Source organism: Dendropsophus ebraccatus, chromosome 1, assembly GCF_027789765.1.
Source record: "Dendropsophus ebraccatus isolate aDenEbr1 chromosome 1, aDenEbr1.pat, whole genome shotgun sequence".
Lineage (NCBI taxonomy): Eukaryota > Metazoa > Chordata > Amphibia > Anura > Hylidae > Dendropsophus > Dendropsophus ebraccatus.
Window position 1 is genome coordinate 2,120,023 of NC_091454.1, and position 16,249 is coordinate 2,136,271.

At 50.6% G+C, this 16,249-nt stretch overlaps 1 protein-coding gene across 1 annotated transcript in view; it reads right to left on the bottom strand.

Moving 5' to 3' along the window:
* RECQL (RecQ like helicase) overlaps positions 1–16,249 on the bottom strand; it is a 42,171-nt gene that overhangs the window by 5,890 nt on the left and 20,032 nt on the right. The window contains exons 5-9 of the mRNA XM_069951230.1: positions 4,190–4,388; positions 3,955–4,121; positions 3,310–3,391; positions 2,228–2,376; positions 2,026–2,143 (exon numbers count right to left, since the gene is read on the bottom strand). Of these exons, the coding sequence (XP_069807331.1) occupies positions 2,026–2,143; positions 2,228–2,376; positions 3,310–3,391; positions 3,955–4,121; positions 4,190–4,388 (715 nt within the window). The remainder of the gene's footprint in view (positions 1–2,025; positions 2,144–2,227; positions 2,377–3,309; positions 3,392–3,954; positions 4,122–4,189; positions 4,389–16,249) is intronic.

Here is a 16,249-nt window from a genome sequence, read left to right on the forward strand (position 1 = left end):
AATAGATAGAACATTTTGATTCATACCCTTTCCCTTCTTTAGTTATTAGATAATTCATTTTATTTTATTTGATTTTGGTAGCTCCAGTCCAGTCCAGTTTCTTTATACTCTTGATCAGTTTATGTATATTTTCCCTTTTGGGCGTCTTTTACCCATTTTCAATATGGCTACTTTGGGCTAGAATGCTGCTAGATGTGGATCTAGTTCCGACGGGCTCATACGCATGCGCACTCGCGGGTATGGCGATTCCGATCATGTGATGTAGTCTTAGGTCGCGTGATGCGCTCGCCGACCCGTTACTCGGGTCACGTGATGCAGGCTTGGTCATGTGATTCGGCTCGAGTCGCGCTGATGTGACGCCATGTCGGGGCGACTTCCGCATTCGGCGCTCTGGTCCGGAATCCCGCCACCTGGTATGTTGATGGATATTTGTTCCTCCTTTTTGTTTATTAATTATTTGGGGTACTCCGCACATCTGTGGTTTTTGTGCCAATTAACACTGTGTGTACACGTTACACCGGTTGATCCTTATTTGTGCCATGATCAACTTCATGTATTACATGTATGTATGTTCACTTTACTCAGTTGAGTGTGTATTTATGAATTATGTATTCACGATTGTATTAAATTTGTACATTTGCTATGATTATATGACACTAATTACTTGATTGATATTCACTTCACTTGTGTATAAATACTACCTAGCTTGCATTGTATTGTATCACTGCTTGAGAAAGGCTTAATCAGCCGAAACGTCGCGCACTGGTGTGTCATTAAATACGTTTTTTCAACTTTATCCCTGGATGTGCTGTCTCCTACTTCATTACCTCTATACACAGGATATACAGGGGGCGGGGCTGTGACTACCTCTATATACACAGGATATACAGGAGGCGGAGCTGTGACCTCTATACACAGGATATACAGGGGGCGGGGCTGTGACTACCTCTCTATACAGGGGCGGGGCTGTGACTACCTCTATACACACAGGATATACAGGAGGCAGAGCTGTGACCTCTATACACAGGATATACAGGGGGCGGGGCTGTGACTACCTCTCTGTATACAGGATATACAGGGGGCGGGGCTGTGACTACCTCTATACACAGGATATACAGGGGGCGGGGCTGTGACTACCTCTACACACAGGATATACAGGGGGCGGGGCTGTGACTACCTCTCTATACACAGGATATACAGGGGGCGGGGCTGTGACTACCTCTATACACAGGATATACAGGGGGCGGGGCTGTAACTACCTCTCTATACACGGGATACACAGGGGGCGGGTCTGTGATTACCTCTATACACAGGATATACAGGGGGCGGGGCTGTGACTACCACTCTACACACAGGATATACAGGGGGGGCGGGGCTGTGACTACCTCTCTATACACAGGATATACAGGGGGTGGGGCTGTGACTACCTCTATACACAGGATATACTGGGGGCGGGGCTGTGACTACCTCTCTATACTAGTAATGTCACCCGGGGGGCGGGGCTGTGATCCCATCATTATATATCAGTGATGTCACCCGGGGGCGGGGCTGTGATTATATCATATGTCAGTGATGTCACTCAGTGGGCGGGGCTGTGATCCCATCATTATATATCAGTGATGTCACCCGGGGGCGGGGCTGTGATTATATCATGTCAGTGATGTCACCCGGGGGGCGGGCTGTGATCCCATCATTATATATCAGTAATGTCACCCGGGGGGCGGGGCTGTGATCCCATCATTCTATATCAGTGATGTCACCCGGGGGCGGGGCTGTGATCACATCATTATATATCAGTAATGTCACCCGGGGGGGCGGGGCTGTTATTATATCATATGTCAGTGATGTCACCCAGGGGGCGGGGCTGTGATCCTATCATATATCAGTGATGTCACCCAGGGGGCGGGGCTGTGATCCTATCATATATCAGTGATGTCACCCAGGGGGCGGGGCTGTGATTCTATCATTATATGAGTGATGTCACTCAGTGGGCGGGGCAGTAATACACCGATCGCTCTCTGGTACCTGCCCGGCCGCTCTCCTGGTAGTAGTTCTCCATGGATTTGCTCATGCTGTGATGAATTACGAAGCGGACATCGGGTTTATCGATTCCCATCCCGAAGGCCACAGTGGCCACAACGACCTGTGGGAGAGACGGATGAGGAGAGGATTATAGAGACCCCCAGTGATCAGATGGAGAGCGGCGGTGCCCCCTGCTGGTGGTCACCTGCATCTTGTTGTCGGTCCACAGCGTGTGTACCCTGCTCTTGTCGCGGGGCTCCATGTTGGCGTGGTAGGTGCCGGCCCGGACCCCCAGCCCCTGCAGGCTCAGCGCCACCTGCTCACAGTCCTTCTGGGAGAAGCAGTAGACGATGCCTGAGGGGACACAACAGGTTAGTGAGGGGGCGGAGTCAGAGCAGGCTGACGAGGAGGCGGAGTCAGAGCAGGCTGACAAGGAGGCGGAGTCAGAGCAGGCTGACAAGGAGGCGGAGTCAGAGCAGGCTGACAAGGAGGCGGAGTCAGAGCAGGCTGACAAGGAGGCGGAGTCAGAGCAGGCTGACAAGGAGGCGGAGTCAGAGCAGGCTGACAAGGAGGCGGAGTCAGAGCAGGCTGACAAGGAGGCGGAGTCACAACAGGTTAGTGAGGTGGTGGAGTCAGAGCAGGCTAACGAGGAGGCGGAAACAGCAGGCTGACGAGGAGGCGGAGTCAGAGCAGGCTGACAAGGAGGCGGAGTCACAACAGGTTAGTGAGGAGGTGGAGTCAGAGCAAGCTGACGAGGTGGAAACAGAGCAGGTTAATAAGCAGGCGGAGTCAGCAGGTTAGTGAGGAGGCGGAGTCAGAGCAGGCTGACGAGGAGGCGGAGTCACAACAGGTTAGTGAGGTGGTGGAGTCAGAGCAGGCTAACGAGGAGGCGGAAACAGCAGGCTGACGAGGAGGCGGAGTCAGAGCAGGCTGACAAGGAGGCGGAGTCACAACAGGTTAGTGAGGAGGTGGAGTCAGAGCAGGCTAATGAGTAGGTGGAGTCACAACAGGTTAGTGAGGAGGTGGAGTCAGAGCAAGCTGACGAGGAGGTGGAAACAGAGCAGGTTAATAAGCAGGCGGAGTCAGCAGGTTAGTGAGGAGGCGGAGTCAGAGCAGGCTGACGAGGAGGCGGAGTCAGAGCAGGCTAACAAGGAGGTGGAGTCACAACAGGTTAGTGAGAAGGTGGAGTCAGAGCAGGCTAATGAGTAGGTGGAGTCACAACAAATTAGCGAGGGGGCGGGGTCAGAGCAGGCTAACAAGTGGTGCCCCCCTCCATACACCCCTCACCTGACTGCCCCTTATATCGGACATTTATCAGCTTCACTATATCCTCTATGAAGTCACTGGAGGACGACGGCTTCAGGCGAACCTGGAAGACAAAGCAGGAAAGTGAGAAGGCCTGAGGCTGCACTACTGAGACCATCACCATTCACATCAATATCCACAGACACTAAGCAGACAGCTGTAGGTACTGATGAGGCTGCACTACTGACACCATCACCACCCACACATACTGAGCAGACAGCTGTAGGTACTGATGAGGCTGCACTACTGACACCATCACCATCCACATCAATATCCACACATACTGAGCAGACAGCTGTAGGTACTGATGAGGCTGCACTACTGACACCATCCACATCAATATCCACACATACTGAGCAGACAGCTATAGGTACTGATAAGGCTGCACTACTGAGACCATCACCACACACACTGAGCAGACAGCTGTAGATACTGATAAGTCTGCACTACTGACACCATCACCACCCACACATATAGAGCAGACAGCTGTAGATACTGATAAGGCTGCACTACTGAGACCATCACCACCCACACATATAGAGCAGGAGGAGAGCTGTAGAAACTGATGTGGGTGGTGACTGTCGGCATGAAGCTCCGCCCCTGTAACCCCCCCGGTACCCCCGATACCTCGTAGAAGAGGTTGGGTCTGTTGAAGGAGGCGGTGAAGGTGAGCGGCCTCTGCACACACAGAATCTTGTGGGCGTCCCTCAGGACCTGGCTGGTGGCGGTGGCGGTCAGTCCCATCAGCGGGGCGTTGGGGAACTGCCGCTTCAGGATACCCAGAGTCTTGTAATCTGGGGGAGATGGTCACATGATCAACATCATTAGCGCGGTCCCTGACCTCTGACATCTGACTACTCACCGGGTCGGAAGTCGTGTCCCCATTGGCTGCAGCAGTGCACTTCATCAATGGCGATCCGCGCCAGCCGCCCCGCCTGATAGGCCTTCTCCAGCCGCGACATGAACAGCTTACTCTTAGCGATCTTCTCCGGGGTGACGTAGATCAACTTCAGCTGAGACTGCCTGTCCGTCATCTCCCCGTGCACCCACCTCACATGCTCCTACAGGAGAGACAGGTGATCAGGGGGCGGGGCCTGAGAGAGGGAGGGGCGGGGCCTGAGAGGAGGGGGCGGGGCCTGAGAGAGGAGGGAGGACAGCGCCTGTCCGTCATTTCCTCGTGCACCCACCTCACATGCTCCTACAGGAGAGACAGGTGATCAGGGGGCGGGGCCTGAGGGGAGGGGCGGGGCCTGAGAGAGGAGGGGGCGGGGCCTGAGAGAGGAGGGAGGACAGCGCCTGTCAGTCATCTCCCCATGCACCCACCTCACATGCTCCTACAGGGGGGACAGGTGATCAGGGGGCGGGGCCTGATAGAGTGAGGGGGCGGGGCCTGAGAGAGGAGGGAGGACAGCGCCTGTCAGTCATCTCCCCATGCACCCACCTCACATGCTCCTACAGGAGAGACAGGTGATCAGGGGGCGGGGCCTGAGAGGGCAGGGCCTGAGAGAGGGGAGGGAGGAGAGCGCCTGTCCGTCATCTCCCCGTGCACCCACCTCACATGCTCCTACAGGGGGGACAGGTGATCAGGGGGCGGGGCCTGATAGAGTGAGGGGGCGGGGCCTGAGAGAGGAGGGAGGACAGCGCCTGTCAGTCATCTCCCCATGCACCCACCTCACATGCTCCTACAGGAGAGACAGGTGATCAGGGGGCGGGGCCTGAGAGAGGGGAGGGAGGAGAGCGCCTGTCCGTCATCTCCCCGTGCACCCACCTCACATGCTCCTACAGGAGAGACAGGTGATCAGGGGGCGGGGCCTGAGAGAGGGGAGGGAGAAGACCGCCTGTCAGTCATCTCCCCGTGCACACACCTCACATGCTCCTACAGGAGAGACAGGTAATCAGGGGGCGGGGCCTGAGAGAGGGGAGGGAGAAGACCGCCTGTCAGTCATCTCCCCGTGCACACACCTCACATGCTCCTACAGGAGAGACAGGTGATCAGGGGGCGGGGCCTTAGAGAGGGGAGGGAGAAGACCGCCTGTCAGTCATCTCCCCATGCACCCACCTCACATGCGCCTACAGGAGAGACAGGTGATCAGGGGGCGGGGCCTGAGAGAGGGGAGGGAGGAGAGCGCCTGTCCGTCATCTCCCCGTGCACCCACCTCACATGCTCCTACAGGAGAGACAGGTGATCAGGGGGCGGGGCCTGAGGGAGGGGAAAAGAGCGCCTGTCAGTCATCTCCCCGTGCACCCACCTCACATGCTCCTACAGGAGAAACAGGTGATCAGGGGGCGGGGACTGAGAGAGGGAAGGGGGTGGGGCCTGAGAGAGGGGAGGGAGAAGACCGCCTGTCAGTCAACTCCCCGTGCACCCACCTCACATGCTTCTACAGGAGACAGGTGATCAGGGGGCGGGGCATGAGAGGGGAGGGAGGAGAGCTCCTGTCAGTCATCCCCCCTTGCACCCACCTCACATGCGCCTACAGGAGAGACAGGTGATCAGGGGGCGGGGCCTGAGAGAGGGAAGGGGGCGGGGCCTGAGAAAGGGGAGGGAGGAGAGCGCCTGTCCGTCATCCCCCCTTGCACCCACCTCACATGCTCCTACAGGAGAGACAGGTGATCAGGGGGCGGGGCCTGAGAGAGGGGAGGGAGGAGAGCGCCTGTCTGTCATCCCCCCTTGCACCCACCTCACATGCTCCTACAGGAGAGACAGGTGATCAGGGGGCGGGGCCTGAGAGGGGAGGGAGGAGAGCTCCTGTCAGTCATCCCCCCTTGCACCCACCTCACATGCGCCTACAGGAGAGACAGGTGATCAGGGGGCGGGGCCTGAGAGAGGGGAGGGAGGAGAGCGCCTGTCCGTCATCCCCCCTTGCACCCACCTCACATGCGCCTACAGGAGGACCATATAGAAAGGAAAAGGACGCTGGTTGGCCTCAGGGAGATCAACCAAAACACCGCAGAGACACCATCACGTGTCTCAACGTCAGTGTATTCTAGAACATCAAATATGATTTCCCAGGGGGCAATGTTCTAGAATACACTGACGTTGAGACACGTGATGGTGTCTCTGCTGTGTTTTGGTTGATCTCCCTGAGGCCAACCAGCGTCCTTTTGCATGCACTTACTAGTCATTGCTCCCACTAGCCAGAAACCTACTCCACACTGATGAGGGGCAAATACCCCGAAACAGCTGTCTGTGGATGGATACCTTGCTGAGGTGGTTTCCTTGACTGGAGACATTCCTTGGCTTGGTTGTTCCTTCCCGGAGGACGGTCTGGCTAGTTCACTGACGTCGAGAAACGTGATGGTGTCTCTGCAGTGTTCTTTTGCACATGAAGAAAGGAAGTCCCGCCCTCGCTGCCTGTAACTTATTGTAGAGTAAAACGGGCGGCAGGGGATGCGACCTCCATGGTCTTACAGCACAAACCCCAGCGGTCAGAGCAGCACATTTACATTGCATCATGTGGCGTCTACTGGATGAGGGGAGGGGTGTGACTGACCGCTACAGCCCGATACAAGGTATACAGCGTATATACCACAGTATCCGTGCCACTACAACAGACAGCAGCTGCTACAGCCAGATACAAGGTATACAGCGTATATACTACAGTATCCGTGCCACTACACCAGACAGCAGCCGCTACAGCCCGATACAAGGTATACAGCGTATATACTACAGTATCCGTGTCACTACAACAGACAGCAGCTGCTACAGCCAGATACAAGGTATACAGCGTATATATTACAGTATCCGTGCCACTACAACGCCACACAGCAGCCGCTACAGCCCGATACAAGGTATACAGCGTATATACCACAGTATCCGTGCCACTACAACAGACAGCAGCTGCTACAGCCAGATACAAGGTATACAGCGTATATACTACAGTATCCGTGTCACTACAACAGACAGCAGCTGCTACAGCCAGATACAAGGTATACAGCGTATATACTACAGTATCCGTGTCACTACAACAGACAGCAGCTGCTACAGCCAGATACAAGGTATACAGCGTATATACTACAGTATCAGTGTCACTACAACGCCACACAGCAGCCGCTACAGCCAGATACAAGGTATACAGCGTATATACTACAGTATCCGTATCACTACAACGCCACACAGCAGCCGCTACAGCCAGATACAAGGTATACAGCGTATATATTACAGTATCCGTGTCACTACAACAGACAGCAGCTGCTACAGCCAGATACAAGGTATACAGCGTATATACTACAGTATCCGTGTCACTACACCAGACAGCAGCCGCTACAGCCAGATACAAGGTATACAGCGTATATACTACAGTATCAGTGTCACTACAACAGACAGCAGCTGCTACAGCCAGATACAAGGTATACAGCGTATATACTACAGTATCCGTGTCACTACAACAGACAGCAGCTGCTACAGCCAGATACAAGGTATACAGCGTATATACTACAGTATCCGTGTCACTACAACACCAGACAGCAGCCGCTACAGCCAGATACAAGGTATACAGCGTATATACTACAGTATCCGTGTCACTACAACGCCAGACAGCAGCCGCTACAGCCAGATACAAGGTATACAGCGTATATACTACAGTATCCGTGTCACTACAACGCCACACAGCAGCCGCTACAGCCAGATACAAGGTATACAGCGTATATACTACAGTATCCGTATCACTACAACGCCACACAGCAGCCGCTACAGCCAGATACAAGGTATACAGCGTATATACGCTGTATACCTTGTATCTGGCTGTAGCAGCTGCTGTCTGTTGTAGTGACACGGATACTGTAGTATATACGCTGTATACCTTGTATCTGGCTGTAGCGGCTGCTGTCTGGCGTTTTTGCAAAAAGAAGCGGAATGGACATTCAGACTACATACAGTCAAGCCCTGGGGACTTAATGACTTTATCTCTTATAATTGCTTCATAGAATAAAATAATACTGCACGAAGCGGAAGAAAAGTATAACAAACAAGAAAATCCAAATAATAACTGAATAATAAAAACAATATACAGAAATTCATGTACAGAGGGGATGAAGCGGCAATACTGTAGAAAAAAACGTACATTGAGCAGAGAAAAAATGCAATAAACAACAAAATCCAAATAATAATTGAAGAATAGGGGGGCGGAGCCAGCCGCAGCCATGAGCGGACGCGTCTGAGAGGAGCTCCGACCTCACTGCTACTTACCAGCTATTATCCTGCCGATATCCTGCAGCCACCTACCCCATTCTCTTGGGCACACATCCCGACATACCCTGAGCCCACAATGAGCCGCTCTCGCCAATCTACCGCGACCGAAAAGCTGAATTTCTTCGGCCGGCAAGGCGGACAACAGGCCCAAAATGGCGCCCGCGCCTCACAGGATCCAGATCCGCCACCTCCGGAATCCTCAGAGCCCACGCTAGCTCAGGTGTCCGCCCAGCTGCTGGATGCCATACAGGCTTCTACCGTATCCCTGACCGGTAAAATTGACGAGGTAAAACTTGATGTTGGCCTCCTCAGACAAGATCTCCACAAACTGCGTGACCGTGTCAGGGAGAGTGAACACAGAATCTCGCAGCTGGAGGACGCGGCAGCCCCGCTTCCTCGTAAACTGACTGACCTGGAGAAAGCAGCCACCTCATGGGCACAACGGGCGGACGACTTGGAGAATCGGCTCCGGCGGAACAATGTCCGCGTCCTGGGGCTACCAGAACGATCTGAAGGTGAGGACCCCTGTGCCTTTATGGAGCGCTGGATAAAAGATCAGTTTCCCGGTGCGGAGTTTTCGGGGGCGTTCGCCATTGAGAGGGCGCACCGCGTCCCGGCCAGGCCTCCTCCGCCGGGTGCCATGCCACGTCCCTTCCTGGCAAGATTCTTAAGCAGCCGTGACAGAGATGCGGTGCTAAGGGCCGCCCGACGTAAAGGGAAGCTCTCCTTCCAGAATGCCAACATAATGATTTTTCCAGATTTTTCGGCATCCCTCCAGAAAACCCGGGCTTCCTATACCTCTGTTAAGGCTCGGCTTCGTGAATATCAGATTGCCTACTCTATGTCCTACCCAGCCCGCCTCCGGGTCATCCATGAGGGCAAAACCCATTTCTTTAACTCCGTAGCCGAAGCCGAAGACTGGATCAATACTTTGGACAGACCATCTCGTCGCTGACAGCCTACGGACGTATGGTAACTTGGGAGGGAGAATGGCCTCCCCTGCTGATGGTATACCACCGTGACCTGGACTGCTGTCACTAGAATACAGGGCGCTATGACTAATTCTTACTTTCCACCACTATGTGCCTACTTACACATATGCAGATCCCCCTGCTCTGATGCCGACGATCTCGACAACCTCCCCCCCCTTTTTCCCCCCTCCCTCCCCTTTTCCCCCCCCCCTTCCCCCCCCCCCCTCCCCCCCCTCCTTCCCCCCTCCCTTCCCCCCCCCCCCCTTTTTTTTTTTTTTTTGTTCCCTCTTTCCCTGACCCTTCCTCACACAGTGTATTACTCTGTTCTCCCTCTTTTTTTCCCCCCCCCTCCCCCTCCCCTATTCCCTTCAACCCTACCCCCCTACCTCTACCCCCTCCCTCCTCCTAATTGCCCTGGTGAAGAGTCTCTATTGTGTACTTTTGCTCTTCACCCCCTCACTGAAGCTATCCCGGTGTACACCACACAAGGATTCCGATGGAGGGCCCCGCCACGCCTCCTATGGACTTCTAAAGAACTATCCGCCTTCCTGTGTATACGCCGAGTGGTCATTGGAGGTCCACAGCATCAAGGACGGCGAGTTGCATTAATCCTTTACGTCCTACCCCCCCCCCCCCCCTTTTTTTTTTTTTTTTTTTTTTTTTTATTTTCAGGAATGTTATATATATGTTGATGTGTGGTTTACATATACCCTCTATTTAGCAGTGCAGGACTGTAGCCTGCGCGGAAGTCACCAGATCGCAGACTACCCCCCGTGAATTTTCTTGTTTACTATTAAGTTTAGTTGAGAATAGGACCACTTGGCCCTATAGTGTGAATTTTTGATTTCTCTTTTCTTCTTTTCCCCCCTTTCTCCTTCTTCCCCCCCCACCCCCCCCCCCCCCCCCTTTTTTTTCTGCTTTTTCTTTTTTCTCGGAAGCAGCGCACAAAAGGTTTTCTATTGTCTGATATGTCACTTAGGATATTGTCACTAAATGTTAGAGGTCTGGGCACCCCGCAAAAGCGGGCCATGGTTTTCACCTTTATACAACAACTACACCCACATGTAATATGTCTCCAGGAAACGCACCTCCATTCCTCCACACTTAGATATCTGTCCAAGAACTGGGTCCAATGGTCCCTACATTCCACCCACACTACCTATTCCCGAGGAGTATCCCTATTAATACATAAATCCCTCAGATGGGAACCAGGCACTACTTACCGAGACCCTGAGGGAAGAGGAGTCTTTGTGCAGGCCTGGATTGAATCAGTGCCCATAGTCATTATAGGTCTGTACCTGCCCCCCCCTGCATCATTGACCATTGTCCATGAGGCAGCCAAATTTGCGGCCATACACCCCCAGGCCATGGTGCTCTGTGTCGGAGACCTCAATATGACCATGCACCCCCACATGGATAGGTTTACAGGGAATGCACCGCCATCCTCTGACACCTCCCACAATAATCTTAGTCTATTGATGACAGAACTGGGATGGACAGACATGTGGAGACTACTTTACCCCACCACACGAGAATATACGTGTCACACTCCTGGTCGCCAGGCATTGTCACGTATCGATTATATGTTTGGCAACGCTAAGCTATGCACAGCCTTGTCTTCTATTTCTCATTTACAAAGAGCAATTTCTGATCATTCTCCTATCCTTGCAGAATTTTGTCTCCAGCAGCCATCAGTTAATAGAGGACCCCGTCGGATACATCCATTCTGGTTGACGCTTTTCGCAGACAACGATAGAGTCCCTGACCAATTACGTGAGTTTTTACTCCACAACCGAATAGAACCGTCTCATGGGGCATACTGGGACTCCCTTAAGGCCTATTGGAGAGGGTGTATCCAGTCCTCCATTTCCTTTGTCAAAAGGGAATCGGCCAGGCAAGAGGAGGGATTGGCTACTGCCTGTAAGTCCCTAGAGGCAAGATACATTTCTGACCCCACTGACTCGCATAGAACAGACTGGCTACGGGCAGGTAGAGACTATCTACTTTTCCTTCAAGAGAAAAGTAAACGCAAACTTTTTTTTAACACACAAAAAAACTTTGAATTGGGCAACCAATCGAGTGCTCTCTTGGCACAACTGATTCACTTAAACACTGCATCTCCAGCAATATTGAAGATTGAGACGGAGAGAGGGGACGTATTGACCACTAGTCCAGACATCCTACAACGATTTTATGAATATTACCAGGATCTCTATCAATCTAGACTAGAACGGACCGAGGAAGAGATAGCTGCCTATCTAGACCCAATTGATTTACCCACCCTAACGGATGATGACCTCCTTCTTATGGAAGCTCCATTATCCATTGAGGAATTAGAAACCGCAGTTGGCGATTCCTCTAGAGGGAAAGCACCTGGCCCGGATGGGCTGCCCTTGGAGGCTATTATACAATACCAAGACATACTACTTCCTCAATTACTCCGTGTTTACCATAAATCCTTTGAGTTACAAATTCTTCCGGACTCATTCTATTCTGCAAATATTGTACTTATCCTAAAACCTAACAAAAACCCGAAAGAATGCGGATCATACCGCCCGATCTCATTGCTCAACATAGACTACAAACTGTTGACCAAAATGCTGGCTAACCGCCTCAATAGAATTATCCCCACTCTTATCCACGGAGATCAGTCTGGGTTCGTCCCAGGTCGCAGTACCTCGGACAACATCAGACGGGCACAGATTGCTCTCCAGAGAGGTGTTGCGCAGAAACAAGACTGGGCTCTGGCGGCACTAGACACCGCTAAAGCCTTTGACTCTCTGGAATGGGCCTTTCTTTTTGCGGTCCTACAGAAGTTTAAATTCGGGCCTAATTTCATTACTTGGATCCGTCTCCTTTACCACTCCCCAAAGGCAGCTATCTCCCTCAATGGTCTACTGTCTCCCTCCTTTAGGTTGGAACGAGGCACTAGACAAGGATGTCCCCTCTCTCCCCTCCTTTTCATTCTGGCAATGGAGCCTCTCGCAGTACTGCTACGTAGCGACCCTATTTATAGAGGGATACCCTACTCTACTGGCGAGGATCGTCTAGGCCTCTACGCCGACGACCTTCTCCTCTTTCTGTCGGAGGTCGATGTCTCTCTGCCTAGAGCCATAGCGATTATAGACATGTTTGGCACCTACACGGGCCTATGTATGAACTGGTCCAAATCATTCCTATTATACACCCATGAAGACAGATTGCTTTCCCTGGGCTCCAGTGTTAGTGGCCTCCTTGTAGTGGACAATTGCCGCTACCTTGGCGTTCAGCTCAGTGCTGGCCCCACTGCCATCCTCTCCCTGAATGTAGATCCCCTAGTTGCCTTATTCAGGGATAAATTCAGGGTCTGGGGATCTCTACCGTTGTCTGTAGCTGGCCGCATCAACTTAATCAAGATGGTGGTCCTTCCCAAGTGCCTATATGTACTCCAGCACGTTTTTGTCCCAGTTCCTAAATCCTTTTTCCAACTCATAAATTCTTCCATTATCTCCTTCATATGGGGGTCCTCCCGCTCTAAACTGCAATTAGCCAAATTACAACGTCCTAAAGACATGGCCGGATTTGCAGTCCCGGACTTATATCTTTATTATTTGGCTGGACAGCTGAAATATATGGGTGACTGGACATTGGCTGTCCCTTCCCTGACGTCCGAACAACATCTTCTGGATGTGACTCCTCTTCCCTCCCTCTGGTCAGTCCTGACAGCCCCCTCAGTACCCACACGATATCTAATGCCTATCCACAAGGTATCTAGACAAACCTGGCAGGCTGTATCCAAAATAACAAAATTTAATGAGGTCCCGGAGGAGACCCCCCTGTGGCACACTACGTACCATACCCACCTACTGTCTATGCCAGATGCACGATACTGGGCGGGCATGGGAGTTCTTTATCTCTCTGATGTATATAAAGACAACACGGTGGTTTCTTTTGATACACTAAAATCTAACCATGATATCCCTAATACCAACTTCTACAAATTCTTACAACTCCGTCACGCTCTCCAAGCTCAATTTCCTATCCCCGCAACTTCCATCTCTTCCTACCCTCTTATCGGTATACTACGTACTCAAGGGCCCAGAGGTCTAATTTCCACATTATACTCCTACCTGATCAGGGCCAAGGCAACACACACTCCGGTACCAGGTTTAGAAAAATGGAAAACACTGATACCTGCTATGTCTCAAGAGGCATACGAGGAGTTATTGGAATCCCACCTTTATGTATCGCCGTCCATTAACAATAAGCTTATACAACTATATTTCCTACACCAATGCTACCTGACCCCGGTTAGGCTTTACCGAATGGGACGGATACCAGCCCCTACTTGTCCTAAATGCTTAGCAGAACCAGCTGACTTCTGGCATATGGTGTGGGTATGCCCCAGGATAGTCCAGTTTTGGAACGATGTCATTCATGTCCTATCTATTGTGTGTGATACTCAGATACCGTTTGACCCCACTGTGTGCCTCTTTGGCCTGTTAGACGAGGAGATATGGAGTCACCATCTCCGTATTTTTCTTAGAGAAACATTATTTCTGGCCAGGAAGGCCATTGCCCTGCGCTGGATTGACAGACGACCACCTGATAAGTCGCAGTGGATAGCCTTGATAAATGTAGTAGTTTCCTATGAACGCTGTATATTTATACACAGAAAATGTCCCGCTAAATTTCATAAAATTTGGGACAGATGGTGTAATTCCCCCCTAACCACAATTACCCCAGAGGACTTACCAGCTCCTTGATTGGCTACGAATAAATGGTGACTTCGTATACTCCTTTATATCCCTAATTGTGCTGTTTCCGACCTGTTCCACTTGTTTGAGCAGTTTAGGTTACACTGCTCCTGGTTAAATTGTTTACTGTGAGTGATATTTCTGATTTATTTGTAACAAGTGTAGGATCACTGTATATATGTTTCTCTATGCTACTGTAACCCTCTTGATCTTACTCTGTATTATACTCTACACTTTAATAAAACTGAGTTTAAAAAAAAATAATTGAAGAATAACAATAAATAAAAATCCAAGTACATATGAAAGGAAGCCGCAATACTGGGAACATATATGCAGAAAAACGCATATGTCCACAAAAAACCGCATGAGGATAATTCACAACATGCGGTTATATATGGGATCAAAGAATGTAGATCTAGATGAATGACCGCACTCAGGAATGAGTTAGATGGTGAATATTCAAGCCGCGGCAAGGATATAAAGAAACAAAAAGATGTTACTATCTGCTGTTACCATCTGATGTTATCCACAATACGGACTAGGAACGAAAACGAGGCTTGGTAGCGAATGCGCTCCAATGACCTCACAAATTGGCATCACCGAGATCCTCCCTCCAACACGTCAGTCTGCCAGCCGGGAAATCAATAGGGCGGGCGGACCACAAGTCATGTGACGGAAAGAGGAGGAGCTAACACATAAATAGCGTGAGCTCACAGCTCAGAGTGCGGCCGCCATCAGAGCCGTACGCACATGTACAGCAAATGCCTTTAAAAATTATGCTAAACAAAGACCCCTGATGAAAAGTGGCGATGGAAACGGCGTTGGGTCCTCAAGAGAAAGACGATATCTACTAAAAGGAAAGTAAAAACTGTATTATCATATATGTTATATTGCACTAAGAAGTCTCCTGTTTACAAAAGCACACCTGCACTATAGGACTAAGCTAAAGGAACCAGTGGAATAGTGCAATTACAAGTGCAATAAAGTATAAGGACTGGTGCAATAATTACAAATACTGTTTACATGTTGCGATAATTATGTATAAAGGTCAGAACATATAGAAATAGGATGGTGGCCGATACAGAGTAGGTGGTGAGTCACGTGTGTCTAAGGTTTTTTATTTTAATTTATGAAATAAAAGTGAAATTTTAAAAGGGTTTTCTTCTCAACTCAGTGATTTACTACATTACAAAACCCATAAATAATTATACATTTCAGTGTGTAATATTCCCCTTGTGATAAGGGTATGGCAAAATTTCTAGCAAGTAAGGTGGACACGTCAAAATGGATGGATGACATCAAGGAAGTGTTCTCTGAGAAGGAGATTATATTTAACTCGCAGACTGCATCCATGAAAACAGCGTTCCAGACTGTAACACGTCTATACAAGGACCACACAAGATGTTGGTGGGAGATTCATAGCCTTGACAACTATATTAAAAATAAACTTATACCTAGAGGCCTAAGAAATCCACTCCTCCCAGCACCTCGACTGCAGACTGCCAATATCAAAACGCGGTGGGAACAAGAAGCAACTGAAGGCTCGCTGCGGCTAATGAAAATACTGCACGAAGAGGAACAAGTTCTATTGGAATCCATAAAGAGAAAATTGGACGATGCTATACAGATGATCAACAAGTTCAGAGAAGACCCGGGATTTGAGAAAAAAGAAAATAAACTAGAAGAAGAAATAACAACGTTTACAGCTTACCTAAAAGATAGGAAACATCAGCAATTTAAAAGGGATCTAGCAGACTTCAGAGACAAAAAAGTATATGATAGTATCAGAAGGAATCCAATAAATCAAGAAACAGACATCTCTTCATCAGAAGCGGAAACTTCAGATACGGAACAAATATCTGGTTCAGAAGTGCAGTATAACGAATACAGGGGCAGGAGCAGAGGAAGAGGAGGTACAAGAGGTCGCACAAGAGGACGTGGTAGGGGTTTTTTAGGACGAACTCCGTGGGTGTCACAATACACCCTACGAGATCGGAAGTAGAAAACAAAGAAGAAGAACTACA